We start from the raw sequence: 12,798 nt of genomic DNA on the forward strand, positions 1-12,798 counted from the left end.
TTGTCAGCAAGCCTCATGGTTGTATTTCATATTAGAAAATATTTCAAATTTCTTTCCCCATGTGGACAGATTCAGAGTAAGAGCTAACAGAGAGAGGGCGAATTGAGGGGAATGGCTACAGCCAGGAAGATCACAGCAGTCTCACCAACAATTATTCTTATTTCCTCAACAACATGTCCTTCATCCAAGACATTCCTAGTGAGTTTCCCTATACACAGAGCTCTCCTAGGTGGAAACTAGGAGAAAGGGGTTGCAGCTGCCCCAGCATCTTTGGTGTAGTGATCGATTTGGCTATTACCAAATAGTGGGTTGGTCTATTATTAAATCCAAGGACCACGTGCTGAAATTTTGCATACCCAAGATGTGAGGATACTTGACCAAAAAGACCACTCCTCACATATGTTCCAAAGCAATGGCTAGTCCCAAGAGCAGCTTGCACTACATCCAAGATGCCAGGGCAGCTGCAGCCCACTTTCTCCTAGTTTCTATCCAGGAGAGCTCTGTGAGTAGGAAAACTCAGTAGGAATGTCTTGGATTAAGGACGTGTTGTTGAATGTATAAGGATAATTGCTGGTGCGATTGCTGTGATCTTTCTGGCTGTAAAAATTCCCCTCAAGTCTCGCCCATCTCTGCTAGTCCTTACTCAAAGTCTGTCCACAATGGGAAAAAGAATTCGAAATCTATTCTAGTATGGAATATAACCATGAAGTTTCCTGACTAGGAGCTCTTTTGGGGGGAAAATCAACTTTGGCCATTTTGAGATGATTTGATGTGCTTGGTAATGGCCTTAATAATGGTCAATAATAGGTAATACCAAAGAACATTTTAAGTGGCATGCAAGGAGTAAAACAAACAAAAACTCTCCAGTTCACAAATGTCAATGATATCTAGACCATTAGAGCATGGCGCAGTCAAGAGAGACGGGGACAACATTCCCGAGAGAGTTTGCCAACTATATTCTCAGACTTTCTTGTGGCTTATAATGTGACCACATCTGCACTTTATATTTTCTGAGATATATTTATTTCGTGATAATCTGTCTTAATTACTAGCTCATCAAAGACAATTCCAAACTTCCCATTCATCCTGTGCAGCAGGGGTCCCCAGCCCTGGCTTTATATTGGGATCACCTAGGGAGCCTTACAAATTCCTGATGCCCAGGCAGCCCTCCAGGTGAATGAAATCAGAATTTCTGAAGGTGAGACACAGACAGCAGGAGTGTGGCAAGCTGCCCAGGAGATTCCAAGTTAGAGCCAAAGTTGAGAACCACTACTGTGGTTCAGGGATAGAGGATTCAGGGACAGCAGAAAGGAGGAGCCAGGGAGGTAGACAGAATGCCCCACAAAGTCTGAGCATTAGACGGATTAGTGGGATTGGTGATTGACAGTCATCAGGTTTCAATAGCTGCAGCTAAGGCCCATTACTCCCTTACAAGCAAACAGAAGAAGCACAGAGTTTCCTTAAACCAGGCGTCCCCAAACTTTTTACACAGGGGGCCAGTTCACTGTCCCTCAGACTGTTGGAGGGCCGCCACATACTGTGCTCCTCTCACTGACCACCAATGAAAGAGGTGCCCCTTCCTGAAGTGCGGCGGGGGGCCGGATAAATGGCCTCAGGGGGCTGCATGTGGCCCGTGGGCCGTAGTTTGGGGATGCCTGCCTTAAACTATGTATTAATTGGATTTTGAACAATTTGCCATTAATCTACTCTTTATGGCTGAAATTGACCAAAATATTGTTAATTAACCTCAGGGTTCTGAAGAAGAGCCCTCTCTCCTCTAGCTCTAGCAGGATCAGGGCTGGTTGGACATGGGTTCTGAGATGATAAATCCTAGGAGTATGGTCTAAGAGAGGGAAGAAGCTCACAACATACGTTTGACTGTTGTAATGGAAGTTACAGTCAAGGAGGTGGCCCACAGCAGTGGACTGGCTCTGGGTTGGAACTTTGTCTTGGTGATGGATCCTTCACCCCATGAGGAGGTTGCATTTGGAGGCGAACAAAGGTGGAAGCCCTAAAGCAATGGTTCTTAAACTTATGTGACTATCAGAATCACTTGCAGGGCTGGTTAAATCACAGATTGCTGTGTTTCATTCCCAGAGTTTCTGATTCAGTAGGTTTGTGGTGAAACCCAAGAATTTGCATTTCTAACATGTTCTAAGATATTACTACAATACTACTGTGAACCACACTTTGAGAATCACTGCTTTAAAGCATGAAACCCAGGACAGGACAAGCTCTAGAAGAGGCACACAAGACTTTATTAGGATTCCTTTGTGCCCTCTAAGAAGGAATAGAACGTGATCCTAAAATGAGCTGGTATTTATTTTCATGCATTCATCAAAAGTGTGAGAGCTGATTTCTGTTTAAGTGATTACCCTCTGGAAACAGACAGGGTTTTAAAAATAGATCCGCATTTGGGTTGTTTGTCCCAATGCCTTTGCATTAGAAATCTGTAATATTTAAATGGGATTTAATTTTAGAGCCCCAACCTTCATTAGCATGAGGCTAAAAAAATGACAATAATATCTATAAGAATAATTTAGAGTTTCAGTATTGTGGACAGGGAATTTCTCTCTCCAGTAGCAAACTGCTCATCAGAATAAGAGAGCGCCAAAGGCACAGGAGATGCTGCACGTGGTTTCAAATACAGCAATCAAGCATCCAAAGTAGATTGGCAGGAGACCCTGGCCCTGGCATGCACCAAGGTAACTCGGTCCAGAAATTGCAGATACAGGGCCAGGGAATCTATTGTGGTTGGCTTACAGTAAACACCCTAAGAATGCAGATCTTCCTAGGCCATCCTAGCTTGTAGTGGAACATCCAGAATATTTCCAGAGAAAGTCACTATTACTTCTCTGGCTGCCTCGCTGATTAAAAGCAGAGACTTTTTGTGTCCTGCAGGAAGAATTTCAGTGGGCAGGCCACAGCAGTGGGCATTGCAAGTCTATTAGCACCTCCTGATGTGTAAGGCCAATTCCATGCTCCTCTCCCCTTCCCCACTCCTCTTGCAATGCCATGGTGGACCTCTACCCAGTTCTTGAATTCTAGGATCTTCCCTTCCCTTCTTCCCTAATGAGCTCCTATTCATCCTTAAGAACCCTGCTCAGATGTTACCTCTTCGATGAACACATTTCTGATTAGTCTTGCCAGATAAAACCAATTTCTCCTTCCACTGTGTTTCCATCTCATGTCACATGTATATCATACTTATCACACTGTATTTTAAATATTTGTTTATATGTGTGCCTTTTCCTATCTCTAGGTTACTTGCTTCAGGAAGTTTAGTATTATGTCTTATTCTTCTTCCTGTCCCTCCCACCTACCACCTAATGCAGTGACCAGCACAGGACCTGCAAGTTTAAGTGTTTAATTAATAAAATAAATGAATCCCGATTTGGGAGTGAGGGAAAGCACTACTTATTCATCTAGTAGCAATGCAGCCTGGAAAACATTTAATATCATAGACTCTCAGATGATCAGAACCAAAGGGTACCTTAGTTGTCACCTGTGCCAGCTTCTCATCCTACAGAGAAGAAAACTCAGAGATGCTTAAAGATGCCAAGCAACTCACAAAAGGATCAGAGTGAACTGAATCAGGATGTAGGTGTGTGGGTTCCAGCCTGCAACCTTTCAGGTTTAGCCAAACACCCAAATGAGGGAATTATAGACTAGATGAGACCATCTTTCCCTTGAGTAATGGGACCAGATCATGCCCACCTCTTACCCTGGGGACACGCCATTCTCCTCTCCCATGCTAAGTCCAATCTGGGAAAGCATGAAAACGTTCTTTGTCACAGAATGTAACCCTTTAAAAGAGTGTTTGAGTATGAGTTTTTATCTCTAGCCTTCAACCCCAATTGAGTATTGAAAGGTTTTTCTTGTACTTTCTGGGGCAAGAAGACTATTTTGAGCAGGATGGGAAAGGAAGAAGAATAGAGACATCCCAGGGCTTAATTTCATGATTTCTAGTGGCTTGAAGACCACTTCAGAGGTCCTTGCTACCTCTCCTGTTTTCCAACTCCTCTTCGTGGTTGGCGTCTGGGGAGCTGTGGTGGCTTCTGACATTTGTTTTCATTGCACAAGATGGGAGAAGGTTGGAGGAAGATAAGTGGCAGGGATCCACACTGGAAAAAGGCATCACGGGGAGAGGACCTTTTGGAGTTGAAAAGAGAATGTGGAAAGGAAGGCTAAGATGTTACTCTAGAACTTTATTGGGAGGGCATCCTCACCCTACAACAAATTCTGTGACAGAGACAATCATTCATTCATTTGTTCATAAATATCACCCTCCTACTCAAAGCCCTCCCTCCCTTCCTAAGCCCTCCCTCCCTTCCTAATATCTTGAGGATAACACCATAGTTCCTTGCTGTGTCTCTGTAGACCTGGCTCTTTCTGGATCTCCAGCTCATTTTCTAGGTCTCATTCCTTCATGTTCATAACCTTTGACTTGTTCGGGGCCTTTGCACATGTTCCTTCTGCCTGGAATGTTCTCTCCCTCATTCCTTCTCATCCTGCAGATCCCAACTTGAAGGCCATCCCCTCGGAGAACTCCTCACTGAGCGTCCTGTCTATAGTGGCCCCTTGATACATCCTGCAGTTGCCTTTGATCATCAGGCCCTGTGATAGCTTTCATGGCATATAAAAAGTCTGGAGATAGCTTGCTTATTTACACATGACTGTAAGCTCCATGAGAGTAGAGGTCTTCTTTGTCTTATTTACTGCTGTGTCCTCAGCATGAAAAACAGTGCTTGGCATATAGTAGGTACCTAGAAAATATTGTGAATGAATGAAGTGCCTACATAGATTAGGTTATAGAAGTGAGAGGAGAATAAAAACCTTCCATTGTTGCTAGAAACTACAGCCTAAAATTGATTTTTTAAAACTGTATCATCTCCATAGCTTCCAGTCCTAAAATCTGACTTTCAACACGGTACTCTGAGATTCCTATCTGATTCTGTGACAGCTCCATGTTCTCTCTCAAGTGGTCAGGCTGCCTTATTTGTCACCATTACTCATCTACATTTTTATCAAAGCACCAACTTGCTCTGAACTGTCAGGGCCTTTGCTTCTGAATAATGCATCCTCGGCTGGTTCAGCGTTGGATCTACTACATCTGCATTTGCAACATACTGAACAATTTCCACTTGGATGCTAGATTAGGGATCTGCTGGGCAGGACTTTGGCGTGGGTCTGGAAACACCTGCACTAGGTGCAGGATCAGCCATGGACTGCGTCCAGGCTGAAACCAAAAGGTATGGTGCAAGAGTGAGAGGCATGTGCCACCACAGGACCATGAGAGGCCAGGACCGGGTAAATTTTGGTGGCCAAACTCTAGCTCCTTCCTGGGCCCTGATGCTGGTAAAATCCCAGAAATCAGGGAAATGGAATTTGTCCTGTTGGCACATCCCTCCCCACTGTGTAGGGCACAGGGAAGGTGGTGAGGTCCCAGTTTAATGTCGGCTCTCTCCTTCCACAGAGTTTTGGCCCGTGGTCGTGCAGTCCAAGGGGCTAGATGGCATGCTGGACCCAAGCTCAGCTCAGGGTCCGGACCCAATAACAGTTTTACCAAGGGAGCAGCTTTCTATCCTGGTCACACTGAGGTAAGTGCCTAAGGTGCCTCGGCCTAGCCAAGGTCCTGCCTCTGCAGCTGCCAGAAGCAGGGGTCCCAAGTGACAGAACCTGAGAGGGTGAGTCATACACAACTGCTGAGCAGTAGGGGCCTAGAGATGCTCTCAGTGACACAGCAAATACAGCCCGCCTAGCCCACGCAGGAGAGGAAATCTTCTTTACCCTCAGTATGGCCCCACAGCCTCCAGGGACATATCAGGAGTCTGAGCTACATCAAAGGTCTAAAGTCACAGAACACAAGGCCTTGAACAGACAGCATCAGTCAGACCCTCCACACAACTCTCTAGTTCGACTGAGCAGGGAACTTGTGAAATGGAAGGTTCGCAGCTGTTCTTTTTGCCCTGGGCCGGTGGAGTGGAGCATTCAGATCTGCACACGGGAGGTCTGACTCTGAGTTCTACTTCTGCTTGGTGTGTACCTGTAATGCAATTACTTAATCTTACTGCAACTCTGGTTTCTCACTGGTAAAACAGGAATAATATGGCCAGCCTCCCAGGCTTGCATAATGGTTAAATAGAAAATTATGCCCAGTAAATAATAATCATTACAATCTCAGCTTATTCATGTTAAGGTATTCTCTAAGAATTGAGATCCGTAGATTTGATTCCCATTCATGCAGCCAGCACACGTGCCCTGCAAGAGCCCAATGGCCCCCCAAGGTTCATTTTTGTCTTCTACAAAGTTGAAGAATTAGGCTAGACTCATGGCTCTTAAAATGTGGTCCCCAGAACAACAGCATTAGCATCACCTAGAAACTTAGTAAAAATGTAGATTCTTAATGTCCTCCTACCAGACCTAAAGAATCAGACATTCTGGGGATGGAGCCCAGCAGTCTATAGTGTAACAAACTCTCCAGATGATTCTGATGCCCTGAAGTTTGAGAGCCTCTGGACTTGAATCTCTGATGTACCTTCCAGGCCGTGCCTCCTCCCAATAAATCCTGTCTGGGAGATACTAACAGGGGCGCTGGATTTTATTCTGTCAATGTCTCACTCTGTTCAGCCCAGCCCAGGGCACCTCTGGGGTACCTTGCTGGGGAAATGAGGAGCCAGAGAATTCCTCTCACACTCCACACCAGCTCCAACCCCAAGAGCATTCGAGCCTTTTAAACTGAAGACAGCAGCAGCCAGTTAACATTTAGAGTGAAGGCCAAGTGTACAACACGAGATGACCCTTGACCCACTCTCAGAATGTGGCGAATGAGATGGAGGAGGACGAGGCTGGATTTCCTTGGCCACAAGAATTTTCTCTCTTGCCAAGTTAGTGACCAGGATTCACGTATCCAGCCTCTAGCTCGAGAATCACTCGCAGCTCTTCGCATGGCTCTCTCTAAGGCAGGAATTCTCTCACTCCCTTCTACAACACACCTCCCCAGGTATGGGTGCCAAGCCTCCGAGTGCCATCAGGCCTCCTAGCCACAGATATTTGGGTCAGTTGCTTGGTTCTGTCCAGCTGCTTCATCACCTATTCAGGTGAGGCAGAATCTTTGAAGATCATTCACCTAGTGCAATAAATTTCTTCTATTGTTGGAGTATGTGAACTGTTAGAAATCCACAGAATGTACGGCTGGTTCAGGACAGGGCAAGAGGGCTGGGCAGCCCATCAGTGGCTGGTTATAAAGGCATCCCAGTGGGCCACCCTCTCTTAGTCATGGGTCTTCCGTTCTGGGTAGGAATAGCACAATTAGAGAGCATTCCCACATTAAATAGAACATGCTCGTTCACGTGAGCCCCTAACTGCACCCTCCCCGCAGATCATTCAGCTTGCAGAGCTCTGCTTTATGAAGCCACACAGAAGGCTGTCATCTGTTCAGGAGAAAGGTTTCAAAGGGTGTTTTTAAAAAATAAATAAATAAAACTTTTCCCCTGGTTCACATCAACCGAAAAAAAAGAGAATGTTCTTTTCTAAACTGTGCATTATATCACTAGAATAGAAGATGCACTCGATTTTTCTTTTATCTACTGATAATTTTTGAGAGTTTTTTTTTTTAACTTAAAAGTTTGCAGGGACACACTCTCATGAGTAAATTATTTTTTTTTTTTAAATTTAAACCTAAAATCCAAATGAGGGATATACTTGAGACATTTTCAAGTCTTAATGAAACAATCTGCCTGTGATACAAATCTCCATTGTGATTAAATGTGACCGGGCACCATTCGGTATCTTCACTGTGAGTTGAGAAGCAGTGTTAGAGTTTAAGAACTTTGTGAAGTCAGCTCAGTCAAACCAGTAGATGCAAGGCAGAGTAGAAAACTTCGCAATTGCTTAAAATCAAAGAATATCATAGTGGGAAGATACCTTAAACGTTATCACTTAGATGGACAACTAGGAAACACTGGGGGCAGGAGACTTTATATGTTCACAGGTTCTTAGGGGGGACTTACCTGGGAGTTCTAGGTCACCTGGAGACAACAAAGATGAGTAGGAAACTTTGCTGCCTACAGGGTGTTTGTTTTCTAGAAGGGAGGATAAGAGAGTGCAACTGCCCTAAGAGAACATAAAGGGAAGGCTTTAAGACATAGGGAAGGGAGTTTGTCTCAGAATAAGAAAAAGCTCCCCAGTGGAGGCGGCATTGAAGTTGTTGAAGGACAACAGGAAGGATTCCACCAGCAGAGGTGGAGAGCCGAGAAGGCCCTGGGAGAGCAGGGGACCGTACCTGGAGGGGAAGAGTCTGAAACAGGGCAGCGGTGGGGAAGCCCAAGCAATGGACTGCCCCCAGGAGTTGTATGCCCGGAATGCAAACTATGTGAGGGGAGTAGAAGGAGGCAGGATCCCATTGCAGTCCCTACTGGCTTATAGACAAGGGGCTTGGCACCAGCTCCTCTGAGCAGGGTGATATGATCAGAGCAGACTTTAGGAAGTTAAATGGGGTGGCCAGGGATAAGAGGCATTGGTTGGAAGAGGAGAGATGGGGGTCCAGGACATCAGGTGGGAGACTGTTCCCATTACCTGAACTAGGGGCCCAAAGATGAGAATGGAAGGGAAAATACAGTTTCAAGAGAATGCTACCAAAACAGAACTGAAAGGGCTGGGTGGAGGACAGGGAGGAAAAAGCAGAGCGATAAGCAGAGGAATGGAGCTAGTGGATGAATGAATGATGGTTCCAGTAACAGGAAAAGGAAACTGTGAGGAATTGTGTTTAGAAAGATGAGGAGAGAGGATCAAAAGAGATGGTAGCTATGAAACTAATTGTCATATGGTCCAAAATGGGGCTGCTACTGTTGTATGCAGAGAAGGAAGATGGATAGAAGATGATCCCAATGAGGATTATGAATATGAAGATTTTTTGTCCTGGATGTCTTCATTTAAAATGCCAATATCTATGGAGAATTGCCCTTAGGAAGCTGGAGGGCAGAAGTAGCTTCAAACTACAGTTGACTAGAGATCCATGGGAGTCAATTGCACAGAAATTTCAATGAGCTCCTTAGAAGAAGAAGAGCCCACCAAAGGAGAGACCATGAATGAAGTGGGAACCTCTGGTAATGGGAAATAGGGAGAGGTATGTCCCTTATGTCCATCAAAACCCTTTTACTCCATTATTTTCATTTTCGTATCCAAATTCCAACAAGGTTACTAACTTGGATATAAAGGGATGAATTTCAGTTTTCTTTCTTCTCCTTTAATCTACCTGATAAGAGATAGCATGTGCTGAGAAGAAGAAAGAAATGAAACATGAAAAGGAGCAAAAGTAAAGGGCTTAGATTTGCTGCCAACTGAATATTCAGTTCTCTAAGAGTTGACCGGACATTTATCTGCAAGACCATTAGCCAACAGATCTGGTAATGGTCAAAACCCCAGATATGCCATTGCCTCCTTTGCCTGGTCAGCTGGAGAACTGGAGCAAACAGAAACATTCTTCAAAGAAACCAAAGAGAAAAGAATTTCAGCTGGAAATAGAATAAAAGCACAGTATGGAAGAGAAGAATGTGTTTCTTTAACACAGATTAGAAAAGCAGCGTGTAGCTATATACACAAAGGCCAAAAGAAACCATGTACTGTGGTGGAAAGTCAGATGGTGAGCTTCTCTTGCCACTCCCATTCATTCTTTCATTCATTCTCCTTACATTTTTTGAGTACCTACTACACGCCAGACACGGCAAATGCCCTGGAAATACTGAAATGCAAATTGTCAGCTTGCAAAGCACTCTCAGGGAGACAGACAAATCAGTGATTATCCTCAGCCCTAGGAGAGGTGATAGGGTTATGCACAAACTGCCGTGGAAGACAAGGGATGAAGTGCCCAGATACGCAGGGGGATGAGACACAGCTCCACCCTCGAGCACCTCACAGTCAGGGTGAAGCAATAAAAATGGCTTTGAAGGAAGTCTGAGAGAGGTAAAACCAGCAGTAGAAAGTACAAAAGACCAAGTCCTGGGCTACAGGAGACAGAAATAACTCATAATTTACACAAATTTTGTGAGCACCTACTTCATCCTAACAACTACTCTGGGAAATAGTGCTTTTTGCCCACTTCCTATCAATGAGAATGCTAAGGTGCTGGGAAATGAAGTGGGTTTTCTTCTGCTAACAGGTAGTTAAGTAGGAATCCAAACAAGGTTTTCTAACCCCCGGACCCAATACAGAGTTCTTGTCATTACACCGATTTAGTAGGAGAGAACACACAGACACATCTGCACACACACATCTGCATAGACGGTTATGCTGTAGTGAAGTTCAGAATGGCAAGAGATCATTTTTGATTGAAGTGATCTGAGGTAAGTCTTTGAGGAGTAGGTGGGATCTGGAAAGGGAGCAGAATGGCCCACGAGAGTGGGAAGGAGAGATGAGAGAAAGGACAGAATTGGAAATGTGTAGAACACTCTTACAGGTGATATTTACAACCCTACCAAGATCTGTGGAAGCTTTACAGAGGAGCTAACATTTGCTACACATCTACAAGTATGCCCAGGAGTCCACAGAAGCCAGTGAAAAACCCTCCAGGAGCAGAATTACTTTCACAATGACTTGACCCAGTGCTGGGGATTATTTATGGGGTAACTGTAGTGCAGCATGGAACCTTCTTGGGGACATAAGCATTTGATCTATAGTCACCTAAGAACAAATAAGAAAAAGAAAAGACGTGTTTAAGAGTGAAAGAGGAAGGGAGGGGAAAAAGAAGGAAGGATAATGGAAGGACAGACTGGCTTAGTAAGGAGTCAACTTTGGATTCTATTCTGGTTCAGTTTTCATTTGTGACTTCAATGTTTAGTTCATTTTCTGTGAATCAGTTTCATTGTATGTGAAATAAATGTGATAGATCCTAACCAAACTCATACTCATGAGAAGATGGAAGTGAACACATTTGAGAAACATTAAAAACATCACACAAAGAGGAATTATCATGTGGACCACACTTACATATGTTGGGTGGTGTCTGAAGAGGTGCCTGGACCAAGATGGTCCCAGAGCCACAAGTTTTTTGCCACACATGATGCTTTGTGAATTCATAACAAGGGCTCCAAGTCACCAGATCTTAGAGCTGACCCAGTGCACTGTCTGAAAGCGGATGCCCAGTGCCGAGGTCTCAAGACATGTCCCCAGCAGATCTTCCCAGTGCCTTCCCAAGGGATTCAAAACTGTTGAGCAGGACACCACCATCGCTTCAAGGCACAAGTGCCAGGAAAAGGTGTCAAACTCTCCCCACCAGCCTCCCTGCTACACACGGGGACACTTAACACCTCCCTCAGCTGCCTTAAGCTGTCAGAGAATTCAAAGGATTCTGTGAGTGATGTTTCCAAGCTCATACCAAACTACTGGGCAAAATTTCAGGGGCTCTGTCACTTCTTGGAGAAGCCCAGATGGGGTGACCACACATCCACACTGCCTGAGTCGCCCCTGGCTTACGCCTGCTGTCCCGGCGTAACCATTGTTAGCACACCCTTTCATGCTCAGAAGTGCCCCTGTTTGAATGATAAATTCTGGAGCCTTCTCCTCCATAGACTACCTGTTGAAACCTCTTCGTGATTCCCTTAGGAGGTCAACTCTGAGGGACCCAGAAACTGCCTTCTGGCTGCATTTAGTACTCCATGAAGTCACCCTCATTTCTTTTTCATTCCAGGTGCATAGCGTAATGTCCATGTTGTTCTACACTCTGATCACAGCTTTTCTGATCGGCATACAGGCGGAACCACACTCAGAGAGCAATGTCCCTGCAGGACACACCATCCCCCAAGCCCACTGGACTAAACTTCAGCATTCCCTTGACACGGCCCTCCGCAGAGCCCGCAGCGCCCCGGCAGGGCCGATAGCTGCACGGGTGGCAGGGCAGACCCGCAACATTACTGTGGACCCCAAGCTGTTTAAGAAGCGGCGACTCCGTTCACCCCGCGTGCTGTTTAGCACCCAGCCCCCGCCTGAAGCTGCAGACACTCAGGATCTGGACTTCGAGGTCGCTGGTGCTGCCCCCGTCAACAGGACTCACAGGAGCAAGCGGTCATCATCCCACCCCATCTTCCACAGGGGCGAGTTCTCGGTGTGTGACAGCGTCAGCGTGTGGGTTGGGGATAAGACCACCGCCACAGACATCAAGGGCAAGGAGGTGATGGTGTTGGGAGAGGTGAACATTAACAACAGTGTATTCAAACAGTACTTTTTTGAGACCAAGTGCCGGGACCCAAATCCCGTTGACAGCGGGTGCCGGGGCATTGACTCAAAGCATTGGAACTCGTATTGTACCACGACTCACACCTTCGTCAAGGCGCTGACTATGGATGGCAAGCAGGCTGCCTGGCGGTTTATTCGGATCGACACAGCCTGTGTGTGTGTGCTCAGCAGGAAGGCTTCGAGAAGAGCCTGACCTGCCGACACGCCCCCTACCCCCTACCCCCTCCACACTCTCCTGGGCCCCTCCCTACCTCAACCTGTAAATTATTTTAAATTATAAGGACTGCATGGTAATTTATAGTTTATACAGTTTTAAAGAATCATTATTTATTAAATTTTTGGAAGCATCCCGTGTACTGACACTGGTAATTTTTCTCAGCAAAATCATCTGCAAGTCTCAGGAAGATGCAGGGGGAATTGTCCGAAGAAGCCCTGGCTCCCTCTAAGGTGCACCTGTAACCCTCACCCCACCCCTAGTCAGAGCTGCAACCTCAGGAAAGGCTAACTGGTTTCAAATACTAGCCTAGGCCAGGCATGATTAGCAAAGGAAGCCTGCTGGATTGCAAC

At 45.6% G+C, this 12,798-nt stretch overlaps 1 protein-coding gene across 1 annotated transcript in view; it reads left to right on the forward strand.

Moving 5' to 3' along the window:
* Window positions 1-12,578, forward strand: part of NGF (nerve growth factor) — a 51,650-nt gene extending 39,072 nt beyond the window's left edge. The window contains exons 2-3 of the mRNA XM_003933507.3: window positions 5,477-5,600; window positions 11,687-12,578. Of these exons, the coding sequence (XP_003933556.1) occupies window positions 11,699-12,424 (726 nt within the window). The 5' untranslated portion in view covers window positions 5,477-5,600; window positions 11,687-11,698 and the 3' untranslated portion in view covers window positions 12,425-12,578. The remainder of the gene's footprint in view (window positions 1-5,476; window positions 5,601-11,686) is intronic.
* The last annotated feature ends 220 nt before the right edge of the window (window positions 12,579-12,798 follow it).

This window comes from Saimiri boliviensis, chromosome 11 (genome assembly GCF_048565385.1).
Source record: "Saimiri boliviensis isolate mSaiBol1 chromosome 11, mSaiBol1.pri, whole genome shotgun sequence".
NCBI lineage: Eukaryota > Metazoa > Chordata > Mammalia > Primates > Cebidae > Saimiri > Saimiri boliviensis.